We start from the raw sequence: 14,071 nt of genomic DNA on the forward strand, positions 1-14,071 counted from the left end.
CATCAGAATGGGTTTTTAAAAAAACATATTTTCTAGTTGATTTCAAAATTATTAGCCGATTTAGTCACATTTTCCACTTTTAGGGAGGATAAATTGGTCCAGTCTGTATTTTTGAATATTATTTACTTTATCATAAATGTATAAAGAGATTTTTGGAGTCCAAACATTTATAACAAATTCTTAACTTATAAGAAAAAGATGTGACAAAAATAAATGTTTATTTTGTTATAATTTGCCAAATCTTGTCAGAACAATGCAGTTCAGTCATATCTCTCTTGGAAGTTACCTTCCGACTTCTGTGTGAACCTTTTTCGTGACACTAAAAACAGCTCTTGAAGATGACAAACGGCCACAGGAGCTTTGCTCTCGGAACCCACAAAAATGCGCGACACATTTTGATGCACGAGATAAGGCTATAAACTGCAGCATTAGAAACTTCCTACAAGAGATAATATTATCTGTGTGAGAATGCCTCGCACCGTGTCCTAATTTGCAAAACAGATGTTATCCACTCAGTATCTTCCCCTCAAGTTCATTCAGAGCAACACAAATTCCTTCCTTCTGACAAACAGTCTGCTTTCTTCATTAACACACACACACACATCACTGGAAAGCTTTAGCTGGAGATGTGCAGATATGTTTCCTCCTGTGCAAGCTCTGCATGTAAACACATTTACAGTCAGTCCTGCTGAGCTTGTAAACACTGAGGATGACTGCATGGACGGACATTGTGAAAGCAGCTCTTACCATCGGAAGATCCTTCTGGTTCCATAGCTCAAAGAATTGGTCTAGCAGCAAGATGGGATCAAGACCTGTGTGGAAGACACACATATAGACACACAAACACAACGAGGTGGAAATGTAATCTGTCATCTGTCTAGACATGAAAGGAATTCTGATCACTGTAGATTTTTCTAAATAGGTCAAAGGACTCATTTATTTAAGAAATACATAACAATGATTTAGCACAAAAAATACCGGATGAATTGAATCAATCCAGGCACTGGTGAATCAAATCTGTAATAGTCTGCAACTACCGCCACAAAAAACCAACTTTAGGCATTCACGCTGATTTTCTATCCAAATATTATGAGGGAAGGGATTGGATAAGATATTCAGTTTGGGGGTAAGGACTGGTTAAAAAAATGTCTATTCTTTTGCTTTTTCCCCCAACATAAAAAGTGAACTATATTTTCAAACAAAATAGCTTCAACCTTTTTACAATTGAAGCTCATTTCCTTTGCTTCTGATAATAAGACTGTCAATGACAGACTGAATGTTTCAAACCTTTTGGTTTCCTTCAGTTGCTCATGCTGTGTGGCCTCTAGTGTACCTGCCCTCTCCACTCCTCCCGGCCTCCCCCCTTTCCTTCCACAGGCCAGTTTTCCTGTTCTCCTCTCCCTCCCTGAACAAGCCTCGCTTGATTTTGTCTCAGATTTCCCCAGGAAAAGGCTACGCGCTGGTCATGCTGTAAAAAATAAGCCTTCCTGATGCACGAGCCTGGGAAAGCAGACCAAAGGGCTCGTCTGTGTTGGTCTGGGCTCTCTCCTGGCCTTGCAGTGTCGCTCTCTTTTATGTTGCATTTGTCATAAAGCAGCCATTTGTTTGCTGGAGTCGCTTTAACACAATACGTTTTCTCACTGCTTTCTCAACAAAGCATTATGAACGAATTTGTATTATTAATATGGTCCCAACTTGTGTCTTATTTTGATTTTCTTTTGCAAGTTTCTCAAGTTTGATCTTATTTAACCAACTTAGTAGGGGTCATCCAATTGTTTTGGGTATTTTTCTGATGATGGAAGATACATAAAGAAAATTAAAATGTATGTTTGCCTCGTCTGAGCTGGCTAGCTCCAATATTGCTTGCCATTTTTGTTGCACCAGTATTGTTAGATTGGGGTCGCGAGGGGCTGTAAGCTAGTGGAAGAGAGGGATGATGGGAAATGAAGGCAAGCTTACTCTGTACCAACTCAGAGGTGAATTTCAGAGGAATTCCAGTCATTCTGCAGAAACTATGTCCTAGAAAACGACCATTTTTTTATTTCGCCTAATAAAGGCATAATCATAATTAAAAGACTACAGAAAATGTTTTCAAAATAGATCAAAAGATGATTAAAGAGGGAATTTAACATGAACTTTACCTACCAATATTAAAAACTTGTTTTTTTTTCACCTAAAAACAGTCCTAATTTTGTTTATATTAAATAAGCTTAATCTACTTAATAGGCTAAAACGTGCATAAAAACACCAAAAAATGTAAGTAAAAAGACATCGAAATGGCTGCAGGTTTCCCTTTGCTCATCTTTGTGCTTTCCTGCTGTTTAACAATCCACTCCAGTTAATTTAGCCCCGCAGAGGAACGTGCATAAAACGCAGGAACTCACTCAAATAGTGCAACCCTCTTTGGTCTGTTTGTGTGGAGAGAGGAATGTGGAGCATGTAGCTTCTTTACAGGCTTGGCTGGTGTGCAAATGATAAGAGCTGGAGGCTCCTCCATTCATTACAGTATAATAAACCCTATCACAGCACATTCAAAGACATGGACTTGCATTCAAGACATGAACTCATTTACCTCTTGGTTGGTAAAGCCCTTTTTGTTCTTATTTGTAGCACAAAATACTGTTCTTAAAATCAGGGGGATTTTTTTATTTATTTAACAATTTTAGACTTAAAATTCTTGCAATTAATGACCCAAAAATGAGCCAGACATCAACTCCACAAGGAGGTCTGACTGCTTGTGGCCAAGCGGCTGCCAAAATAAAGAAAAAACAAAGATCAAGTGTCTAAATGAGGCATTTGGTGTCACTACAGCCACCAGAACAGCTTTACTGTGACTTGGCAGTGGCGGCACGAGTGGCTCAAATCCACTGGAAGGATGCCACAACATTCTTTTATAAGTGCTCCTCTCCTTTTGTATGATGTTGTGAGTGCAAGAACAAGCCTCAAGCAGGTGCTGTTTCAGAATCTCGAAAATGAATAGAGTACTAGCACTTGCAGAAAATGATACTTATTATACGCGTCTCCATGTGAGCTCCTGAGCTGACTGACATCTCCTAAACGTCAAACCATTTGCACCTATAATTGAATTTTGAAGAAAAAAGCTGATATTATTTTATAGAAAAAAACTATTTACAGCTATATGAAAAAAGTTTAAAAAATGTTTTTTTAATAAATATCAAAAAAAGAAATTGATATATGACAGCAATAAAGCAAATTTAAATTGTTTCTTTAGTAACTAAACAAAATATTTATCCGTCAACCAGTTCCCAATCATAGTACTGTAATTAATCATGCACGCAATGAAAATCAATCATTGTCTATCTTTTTCTCAGTGTTTTCCTAAATCATTATTTCAACAAATTTTACAGAAAGCGTAATACTGACCCTCGTGGTCCATTTCTGTCAGATTTCACTCTGTGGACAAAGAGACGAAAAGGGTTTTAACAGGAAAGTGCATCTAAAATTGTTCAAATATATAAAAGTTAAAACACAACATGGATATTTCAGATTAAAACACATATATAAAATATGCTGTTTTGAGCAGCGGTGAGGAAAAAACTGTGGGAACTAAAGCCTGAGAAAGGGCACGCTGCCAGCTGGCTGTGATATTTGATTTCAGGCTCAGGATGTTTTTTAAAGCCTGAAGTCTGGTTGTTTCTCCCTTTCCGAAAATCTGCAGGCACAAGAGGCGGCCTTTGGCAGTCAGCACTGTCCAGACAAGAGTGAAACGTTAAGCCAGGAGGAGTGAAAGCAGTCAAACTAATGAGTGTTCTTTTCTGCACTGATTGCGCCATCTAATGGTAAGAAAAATAAGTACTTTTAATCTGTGGAGAAGGTACAATTTAAGACTGTTTAAGACAGTAATTGTACAACTCAACAACATGCTTGTACACTTTTAGGATTACTTTACTTTATGATGAAACAAAAAGAAAAAAAAAAAGAAGAAAAGACTGCAATAAACAAGAAAAGATCAACTGTTAATGGTTGATCTTTGGGGTATGACTACATTCCAAAGAATTCCACAAACTTTTTGTACTTTCTTTTGCATTAACTGTGGAAGTATTTTAGATATTTACTCCTAACTAACATGCATGTTGATGCAAAAAACAGCTTGTTGCATCCAGGAGACCAAGCTTGTAACATTTGGAGAAAAACACTTCAGTTATGTTAGATATCATACTTTGCAGAAGTACTTATCTTGAGACTCTCAAGAACTACAACTTTTGTAAAAATCTAAAATGTAAAATCTACATTTTTGAACAATTCTTTAAAAAATTTAAAGTCATCAAGTCATTACATGTGGATTTAAGTATTTAAAGCCATTATTTCTTATAATTTTTACAGTCTATAAAAAGTAGCTGCCTCTAAAAAAGGTAAAATGTCACATGACAATCAAAAAGGATATTTTTCGCACAAATCATAGGCTTCTAAGAAAAAAGGCTGCTTATATTTATGCACTCACTTAGAGGGACCTCCTTTTACATGAATTACTGTATCAACTGACGTGGAGGCAATCAGCTTGTGGTACGGTGCATGTGTTATGAAAGACCAGGTTTTATTTATAGTTTCATTCATCTGTATTGTTGGGTCTGGTGCCCTTCATCCTTCTCTTAACCCTTTTGTTATGGGGTCCAGATGACCCCATCCTTATATTGATGTGTGATTCCTCCCATGACAAAGGTTGACAGGATTTTAAGTCTGTCATGGACATCAGTGAAGATTAAAAAATAATAATAATAATTGAAAGAGGATGGGGTCCAGATGACCCCACTTTTAATATTAGCATGCCTGGGTTGGCACGAGGGTTAACAATAGCCCATAGATTTTTTTTCTTCCTATATATTGTAGTCAGGTATTTTTTAGCCAGTCAAACATAGTAATATTATAGTCACTGATCCAATGAACTTTGGCAGTGCATGTACAGGTTCTATTCGGCTTGCCAGCAGGGGGCAGTATGACGTGCTCCGGAACTTCCTGGTAGATGGCTGCTTTGGGTGTGGGATTTAGGAAACCTAACAAACACAGCAGCAGATGACATGCAACCCCAATCAATGTGGAACTGATGCATGTCTAGTATTCCTCCAGATTGTAGGACTTTCCAATTTAAAAATAATAGTAATAATAATAATTTCACCTGAAAGTTCGGACTTTGGACCACTGAGCAACAGTTCAGTTCCTTTTCTAACCCGAACACATTTTGGGTTAATATGCATGTAACTACTAGCTTGTTTAGCAATGATCTTCTGTAGCTCTCTTTCAATGGGAAGGGTGTGGATGACTATCCTCTAGACATCAGTCAAATCAGCAGACTTCCATAATAACTGCATTGCTTACTGACCAAGACTGAGAGATCACTGACTCAGGAAACCATTACAGCAAGTGTTTCCAGCTCATCGTTTGATTTCAACAATTAGTTTCTTATAAGTATATGCACATTATTATGAAACACAATTACACCGTGTAATGATTCTATTTGAGATTTCCACTTAATGAAATGACTGGCAACAAACACTGTACTTTTTCACAAATTAACAAATGCTTAATGTATTTTAACATCTAGGTAGTTGGCGCTAATTTCGTCACATCAGGCAAAAAAGCTTTAAAATGTCAGTTTATTGAATGTAAGCTAGCACCTCACCAGCACACGATAGGCTGAGATGATTCTCCTAGAAACACTGGTGCTTTCTTTAACCTTTTATTTTCAAACAATGCCAATTAACAGTTATCTAATTGGCTATTATATGTAACTGATGCGAAATAACTCACCATGTACAACTTTATTCCAGCTCGGTGGCTACTTTTGCTAGTTTTGATGAATCAAAGTCGTGGTTTGTTTCGTTCCTTCCATTTTTTTTTAAAGATGTAAAATTGAACCCTGAGCTTTGACTCAGGCAGCTTGTGTTTTTAAACGTTAGCGAGACTGCCATATTTCACAATGCCATGGGACACATGTCTCTACGTAAGTAATTAGTACAAATATATTTGATTGTATTCTGGTTATATTCATACGTGATTGCAGCTTTAAACATACATTGTTCCCAATTTTTTTTTAGCCTGAAGTACAAAAAAAAGGGAGAAATAACTCCCTTGAATTCTTGTTCTATCGGTGTGTTTCTGGGAGTCACAAATGCTGTTACAGCGTACTATCGCCGTCTACTGGTCAAATTATGTAAGCGTCGACGCCACACAATTTAATATCAATGTATGTAGTAGGTACTTAAGAAAAGAAATAATATAAAATGACCAGATCTTCAAACTGACATGATTATAAATATGTGTTGTTGTTTTGTTACAAGGACCGTTACAATATATACAATATAATACAATATATGCATATTTAAAACTGTACTGAGACGTAAGAGAATTAGAATGGATGGAATTACTTTTTTAAAGGTTTCAGATGTATACCTATTTTATTCATTTATTATTATTATTATTATTATTATTAACACAATGCTTAAAATCTTTAGAGGTAGCTGAACGGATAGACAGGACTTTATTATTGGCACTGTGGTGTAATTTCTATTCAATGTCACAGCAGCAAAAAAAGTAGATAACAGTTCATTTCCAGGACATATAGAATTAGGGCAAAAATAATGTCTGTCAAAAATGTAGTTCTGCATAACTGTCTGAACAATAGGAAAGAATGATTAAATCTGTATTGTATCTGTAACAGTGCACTGAAATTTGAGAAAAATATGGCACAGATGAGATTCCAAACATAGTTTTGTGTAGGAAAAAATGCAACACATAGTACTGTGTACTGTCTAACAAAAAGTAGTGAGATCTTTCTGATATTATTTTAGTGGCAAACGTGCTCTCAACCATCCAGTAAGTTTTTAGCTTTCTCTGTGTTAGTTGAGATCATCACCCTAATGAAAGTCAATTCAAATTGTTTTAAATTCTCTATTTAATGCAATTTCTGCAAAGTTTCTGTTTGGCATTTTCAGGTTATGCTGCATTGTTAATTCTTATACAAGACACCATTACTTTAAAATAAACAATATGCAACATTGGGTTGAAACTAAACAAAAAATGACACAATCTTGTCATGTTCAACAAAAGTAACACTGAAAAATAAACTTAAAGATGTATTAGCTGTTGCAACTCTCTTCTGCACCAGTGGCATTCAGTGATTTATTTTTTCCATACATTTCATTCTCAAGCAGGTAGTGTGGCTTTTGCAAGTTAAATAATTAGTCAACTTGTTTAACAATCATTCCATATGTAAGTCTGTTTAATAAGTTAGTTAAGTTAGTAATAAGTTAGAAATAAACACAAATTATGATGTGTTTTCCAATCGTTTTTATCTGATTGCAAATTGAAACTAAAAAAACTCTTAATCACAGTCCCTTCTTTACATTATATGCATTGTAGGATAAACAAAATATGAACTATCATCACAAAGTTGTAAACTATAAACAAAATAAGTCTTAGTATTTATAACAGAACCTCAAAATGATAAATTGTGTAACTAATGGGGGGAATTTACTAGAACTCGGCGGAACGTTGAGATGTTGTCACGTGACAAGAGGGACGCAACCACGTGACCTGTGCGTCATCCCTTAAAAGCGGAGCTGACTGGGACAGTAGGAACAGAGTGTTGTTATTGTGGGGAATGTTGTCATAACGGCGCGCTGCATCATTAACCCCCCTCCGAGTTTGTTCCGTCTGATTTTTGGTTTGTTTTTTCTCACTAGTATTTATATCACGCAGCCGTTACTGGGGGGAAGGGGGGCTCGGACTCTTCTTCCATACGCAGGTCCAACAGAAGCTAGCCACATAGTATACTTAACTTAGCAGTTATGGAGTGGTTAGGCAACGGCGCCTCACTTCACCCCAACAGAGAGTCCGGCTGTGATCCCATTTCCACGGCCAGGCCATGTAGTGGAGGCTGTCCTCGCCAACAGGTAATTATCCGAACCTGCTTTTCGTTGTAGAGAATACATTACTGTGAGACGCGCGTGCTAACTGGCTAACAGTTTCGCTGTTCCTAAAGTTCACTGCTCTACTATAATGCATAGCTTGTGTGTGTTTACAGCTTTATACAACAGATTTTTATTGTTAAGTTTAAATGTTATTTTCAAATTTTTAAAAGAAACTGTTTGGTGCGACATAAAGTTAGCTTAAAATTAGTTTGATACTCTAATGTAAAGGTATCTTTAGCTAGCAGTCTAATTATTTAGCATTCTGTTAAATCTAGGAATTGCCTGCTTAAAATGAGTCTTTATGTTTAATATATTTTTGGGGCAATACTGGTCACATTGAAAGTCCCATGTCCCAATCATTGACATAATTGACCACTGAGTGATTATACAGCCAATTGTTCCAATACTGTGCTGTGACTGCACTGGTCACATTTTATGTGCTTTGACATGCTATGGATTTAACAAAATAAAAGCCTTTAACATCTTTATTATTGGTGATACTGCATTGTCAGTTGGACATTTATACTTCTATTAGAAATTTGTTCTTTCAGTCACCTCAACACATAATTATACTCTGAGATAGTAGCATCCTGACATATATTTCCGTTTATTTTATTTTCTTTTAACTATCTCTGCCCAGCAGCTGAGCAGACAGATAAGAGCTGAAGGCCTCTTGTGTTGGACAGATTTTCCTGTTACAATAAGGGATTATGATTCTGGTGACACTTGAGATCCGGCCCAAAAAGTTCCCCATGGAAGTATCAACTGTAAAACAAGAGCTGGAAGCATAAAATAAACCTAACATGCCCTTCTCCTTAAATCTCACCACAGGCCCCATCTCCACACCTCTGTGACGGTGCCATGGCATCGCTCTGTCAGAGCCAGCAGCGCTGTGTGAAGGCCTCCATCTTTTCCAGTTGGAGATTGGCAGAGGCGCAGGACCAGCTGTGTTCTTTAGGGGTCCACAGCTCGGAGTCCATGGAACAAGAGCGAGCTCGAACTATGGTTTGCCCCACAGAACTCTCACATAATGAGGAGGAGTGGCGTCGCAAGGAGCAAATGCTGGGGGGTCAGGAACCGAGTTATAGTCCTGTGCTGAGCGCTACAGGAAGCTGGGATGTTTTTGACAAGGTAAACTTGAAGTGGAAACTTAAAATCAATTTAAGTTAACAATAAGTATGATGCTTCACATTTGATCTGTTTTCTTTTACTGTCATGTTCTTTGCTTTTGTTTATTCTTCCAGAGTATTATCAATGTTCCATCTCAGACTGTAGAAATGGATCAGGACAAGTGCAAAACATTTCTACAGAAATATGAACAAGAGCTCAGGCATTTTGGTAAGACATACACACTACATTATTAACAGAAATAACAAAAAAGGTTTATTTTTCCCCCATTGATTATCTAATCTGATGCACAGAAGGTGTCTTATTTATATGGGGTAGCAGTTAGACCTCACCCAAAAAGTTTTCTTAACTTTTAGTCTGGTCAGGTGCAAAAAAAAGGTTAGTCACCATGTAAAAATACAAATTACCATTCCTGTTGTGGAAAAAATGTTGCAAAACTTGTAAATGTGCATTCAGTTGTTTAAAAATATTTGCAATAGCAACGTATAGCAATGAATCTACTTAAAAAAAAAAAACATTATAAAATTCTGATAGGCCCAAAACACACTTTTTAAATGTTATGTGTAGAAATTTCCAACTGGCCTATAATCAAACAATTCACTTCATTCTTAAAGCTTGTTACATGTTTTTATAATCCATTTCTTTTAGGTTGACTGTGATGCCATGCTTGAAATCAATCCATTGTATTGTGCTATGAGCATACAGACAATAGGTGATATTTGAGATGTGACTCATGATCTATAATACAGGACATTAAAACTGTTTTTTTCTGAAAAGTTTTAAGAATTTGAAATATGGAATTATTTAAAAATGAAAAGTATCTTTTTAAAAAATACTTTTATTTGATTACTTTAAAGAAAATCCAAATGGTGTTTCCAGGTATGTTGCGCAGGTGGGACGACAGCCAGCGATTTCTTTCAGACATGCCGCAGCTCATCTGTGAAGAAACGGCCAACTTCCTAATCCTGTGGTGCATCAGACTTCAGCAGGAGGGGGTACGTGCTGCAGGAACCATGTCGGTTTTCTGACTCTGTTCTGGACTTTAAGCTAGAAACACGCAAAGCAAGAAGAACAAAGTTACGATTTAACTTTTCCTAATTATCTGCATAAAAAAACAACAATTACAACTTTCATTTTTCAAGTCATCTCAAGAAAAGTGTTTGTTCATAATTAGTTAGGAATCCACCACAAGAGTCTTGATGAGAATTTTTCAGTTAAGTCCTAATCTGATCAGAGATAAACTTCATTGCTTATTTACAGCTTTAGATGTCTAAAAAGTAACCTGAATTAAGTTTTGTTTTTGTTCTGCAGAAGGAGGCCTTGATGGAGCAGGTGGCACACCAGGCTGTGGTCATGCAGTTCATTCTGGAGATGGCTTCAAACTCCCAGCAGGATCCACGAGGCTGCTTCAGACAGTTCTTCCATAAAGCCAAAGTAAGATCCTTCAGTGGGACAGAATAATGCTTCTTCAACTTCCCACTTCAATGAAAATTAAACTTCTGATTGCATCATAATTTTTTGGGGAAAATAATTTTAAAATAAATGTTTTGTTCTCGTTCCGCACATTCATTGTTCTCGTGTCGTTTGCAGGAGGGACAGGACGTGTACCTGGAAGTCTTCCACACAGAACTTGAAGCCTTCAAACAGAGAGTTCGAGACTACAAAGTGAAGAGCAGAAACGACGGTTCCAACACTGAACAAACCAACACTGACTCAAACCACAGAGTTGAACCCAAAGAACCAACAGCCTTCTATCCTCAAGTAAGTTCTGCAGTTTGATCCTGAGTGTTGTAGAGGCTGTAGTGGTACCAAAGAACTACTAGGTGACATTGCAGAGTAGTTATTGATTAGAGGGCTGACATTTAACCACCTTAAGTTGGATCTTTCTACCAAAATGGCACATCATTTTGTAAACATGTTCTTGGTGTTATCTGTTTTAACATGTTTAGAGTACTGTTGCTGTAGGATGCAGAACTTTACTCTTCACTTCACTCAGTCGTCACATTAAAAAAGCCTCTAACTTTAGGACACAACCGTGCAAAGGCGACCTTTACATTAGTCTGTTTGACTTTGTCAGCCATCGCTTCACTTCCTCTTCTCCTTGAAACATTTGGTCCTCAGTCTACCCAAAAGCTCAACACTGTCCTTTAGCTGACATTAAGAGTTGTGACTTGATAAACTCAGTTCAGGAAGTAAGTTATAAAATGAAATTAAAAATGGTATAGAACCATCTTGAATGCTTAAAATATCTGATCTTTTAGAAGTTAAAACCTTTTTTAAGAAAAAGAATCCTGCTTTATGCAAAATTAGAAATCAATTTTAAATCGGTGTAAATGTTAAAAGCTGATTGGCTTAAAAAGCAGATTATGATTTATTTAATCTCAACAGTATTTCCTTGCATTTGAAAATTTGATTCTAGGGGAAAAATGGTTCAATTTTCCTTTTTTTTTTTTTTTTCTTTCTTCCCTCTTTTTTTCTTTTTTTTTAAAGTTGGTTGGTTTCTGTTACCAAAAAGAAGAAAAATGCTAGACAATTAGGATTTAGATTTTAAATCTTGACAAAAGTAAATCTGAACTAGAATGGGGGGGAAATTTGTGCTTTATTATTCTAATCATATCACTGTATTTTTGGATGATGTTCAGCTGACCTTTTCTCATGAACAGATCTCAAGCTACGGTTGAATTAATCTTTGGGGGAAATGCAGTATGTTTTCTGAGCCAAAAAACCTTGGAATTCATGTTTAGAAAAGCTAAAATATTACATATATACATTTTTTAAGTAATCCAAACATTTCTAAGAGAGCTACTTCAGTTTTTCTTAATTTGCTGGAGAAATCAAACAAATCAGCTGGATATGTTAAAAGGAATCATTCTAATGGTCATTAGCTTTAAGTTATTCCAAGAAAAACTAGATTTTTTTTTTTAATGGCCATACTAAATGGTATGTTTGTAGCATAAATTGACAGAAAAAGTGATTTATTTTCAGAGCAGAGGTTTGGGTTTAGATGAGGATCTGCTCACTCAATACAGTTCACTTCAGTTTGAAGGTCCTTTTGTGAGAGAATGGGGCCACCTCCCCTCTGCTGGCCCCACAGGCTGCTGAAAGAGAATAAAAGCTCCGTTCCTTAAGGAGGTTCGAGTTGGTTAAAACTGAAAGTGGTCCTCTTTTTGTTTCTGGTGTAGACGTCCGGCTGTAAGAACTGCTGGGGAACGCACATGGGTGTGTCGCCACATGCCTGTGCGAGTTCAAATGGAAGTAATCTAACTGCTGTTGTCGTTTCTCTGGTCCTCCAGCAGGTGGCAGAGTACAACATGAAGCACTGTTTAGAGGCTGGACTTTGGACAAACATGGGGAGATGGACAAAGGAGGAGAGCACAGAGGCTGAGGACATCAGAATGATGGAGACCTCTTAGGGAACGCCCCGTCAGCACCTTTAGCTGTTATCTCCACACGTAGGAGCAGTTCAAAGTCTTCTCATTGCAAGAACAAAAGGGATGCGTGTTCTGTCTTCATGCTGCATTCTGCAGTAAAAAGCCAGAAAGCCAAGAAATAATGTTTTGCTAAAGTCAAACGTTTCTTCATTGTTGCCTTCTGTGCGTGGCTGGCCTCTGACGAGATGCTCGCTGCAGTGTGTTTGTCGGCCAACTCCACGTGTGCCAGATCCCTCGTTTCACAGATGGGAGTTTGTCGTGCTTGAAGTTATTTAGCATGATGCACAGACATGCGCTTGCTAAAAAGATAAATAAATGGCTGCACGATTTATCTAGAAACCACAAAGCGAGTCGGGGAGCATCACTGGAGGAGAAGCTCTGGTTTGATCAGGTGTTAGAGCATCATGGTGGATCAATTGAAATGTCAATTATTTTCATTTAAATTATGAAAATTGTAATCATGTTTGAACAGGTATGAGCGTACGTCGTCATGCTAACATTAAAGGGAGACAATAATGTGGCCGAACTTAATGTATTTCCTCTGCCATGACAACTAAATCACAAGTTCTGATTTTCAATCATTTTTTTATTGTACCCTTTCTTTCAAATGTTCAAATTTGTGCTTCCCAATAAGATTTTATCAGATAATTGTCAGTGTGGCCTTAAAACTGCTGCTGTGTTGTGGAAGTGTAAAGCTTGAATTGTATTCTCTGCAAAAAAGTATTGAGCTACACAAAATCTGCTTCCCATCATAATCAGGCATCTTTAGTCAAGAGCTGAGATGTGCAGAAAGTGTTCATCGCCTACAATGAGGGAAAAAAAACTTTAAATCTTTAATCATGAAAGATATGCCCACTTCTTTGTGTTATCCAGTGATGATCAGTTGGTTAAGTCAGTTGTCGTAGGGCAAATGATGATGATGATGATGATGCATGACAAAGGTCACGCTTTGCTGTACTTCAAGGTATAATGATGCAGATGTACAACAGATTGAATGTAAATGTAGGAGGGGTTAATAAGGGGTTAATATCACTATTTTAGTTTTCATGAAACGGGTTAAATTATGATGGTTTTTTGACCGGATCAAAATAAGGAAACAAACAAATCACTGATTTGGGAAATAATTCTGCGCTTTCTGTGAGAACCCCCCCACCACCCCATGAACACACATGAGATTATGTTTTGCACCTTACAATATATTAGTTTAAAAACAGAAATGCTTTGGAATTTGTTTTGTGTCGCAGTTAAATTAGAAACGTGTTTGGTGCTTCATATAAAACCATTCAAGAGGACGTATAGTTTGTCATGTTTTTTGTTGCAGGTTTTCACTGATTTCACCTTTCTCTAAAATTAAGAAATAGAAAACCAAACTCTGCTAAACCAATCTTATTTTTCCACAGGCTGTGAAATTAGAAACTATGGACGAATAAACACGATTTGTGACCTTAAAAATGTTTGCTGCCATAAGTCTGAATTTTTTAAAAGTAATTTCTTTGCTTTTTTTTAGCATTCATCTTTGGTAAAACCCTAAAAAACTCCATTACATGTTACGTGTGTTTTTGTGACGATCTAAAGCCTGTAAAT

At 36.9% G+C, this 14,071-nt stretch overlaps 2 protein-coding genes across 4 annotated transcripts in view; one reads left to right on the forward strand and one right to left on the reverse strand.

The window, feature by feature from the left end:
• exd3 (exonuclease 3'-5' domain containing 3) overlaps window positions 1–6,046 on the reverse strand; it is a 38,885-nt gene extending 32,839 nt beyond the window's left edge. The window contains exons 1-3 of one of the 2 annotated variants that reach the window (XM_024299224.2): window positions 5,767–6,042; window positions 3,385–3,414; window positions 748–812 (exon numbers count right to left, since the gene is read on the reverse strand). In XM_024299224.2, the coding sequence (XP_024154992.1) occupies window positions 748–812; window positions 3,385–3,397 (78 nt within the window). In that variant the 5' untranslated portion in view covers window positions 3,398–3,414; window positions 5,767–6,042. Of the gene's footprint in view, window positions 1–747; window positions 813–3,384; window positions 3,415–5,766 lie in introns of both variants that reach the window. The other variant, XM_036214520.1, reaches the window with a different exon arrangement.
• A 1,473-nt stretch (window positions 6,047–7,519) lies between these two features.
• cdc37l1 (cell division cycle 37-like 1) lies at window positions 7,520–13,939 on the forward strand. Of its 2 annotated transcripts, none has more exons than XM_024299227.2 (7): window positions 7,520–7,910; window positions 8,760–9,059; window positions 9,173–9,266; window positions 9,936–10,051; window positions 10,368–10,490; window positions 10,647–10,817; window positions 12,353–13,939. In XM_024299227.2, the coding sequence occupies exons 1-7, from the start codon at window positions 7,806–7,808 to the stop codon at window positions 12,467–12,469; spliced, it is 1,026 nt and encodes a 341-aa protein (XP_024154995.1). In that variant the 5' UTR covers window positions 7,520–7,805; the 3' UTR covers window positions 12,470–13,939. The 2 variants fall into 2 exon arrangements, with proteins under 2 accessions (XP_024154995.1, XP_024154994.1); XM_024299226.2 differs by having other exon boundaries at window positions 7,525–7,910; window positions 12,350–13,939.
• The last annotated feature ends 132 nt before the right edge of the window (window positions 13,940–14,071 follow it).

The sequence above is a fragment of the Oryzias melastigma genome, linkage group LG12, assembly GCF_002922805.2.
Source record: "Oryzias melastigma strain HK-1 linkage group LG12, ASM292280v2, whole genome shotgun sequence".
NCBI lineage: Eukaryota > Metazoa > Chordata > Actinopteri > Beloniformes > Adrianichthyidae > Oryzias > Oryzias melastigma.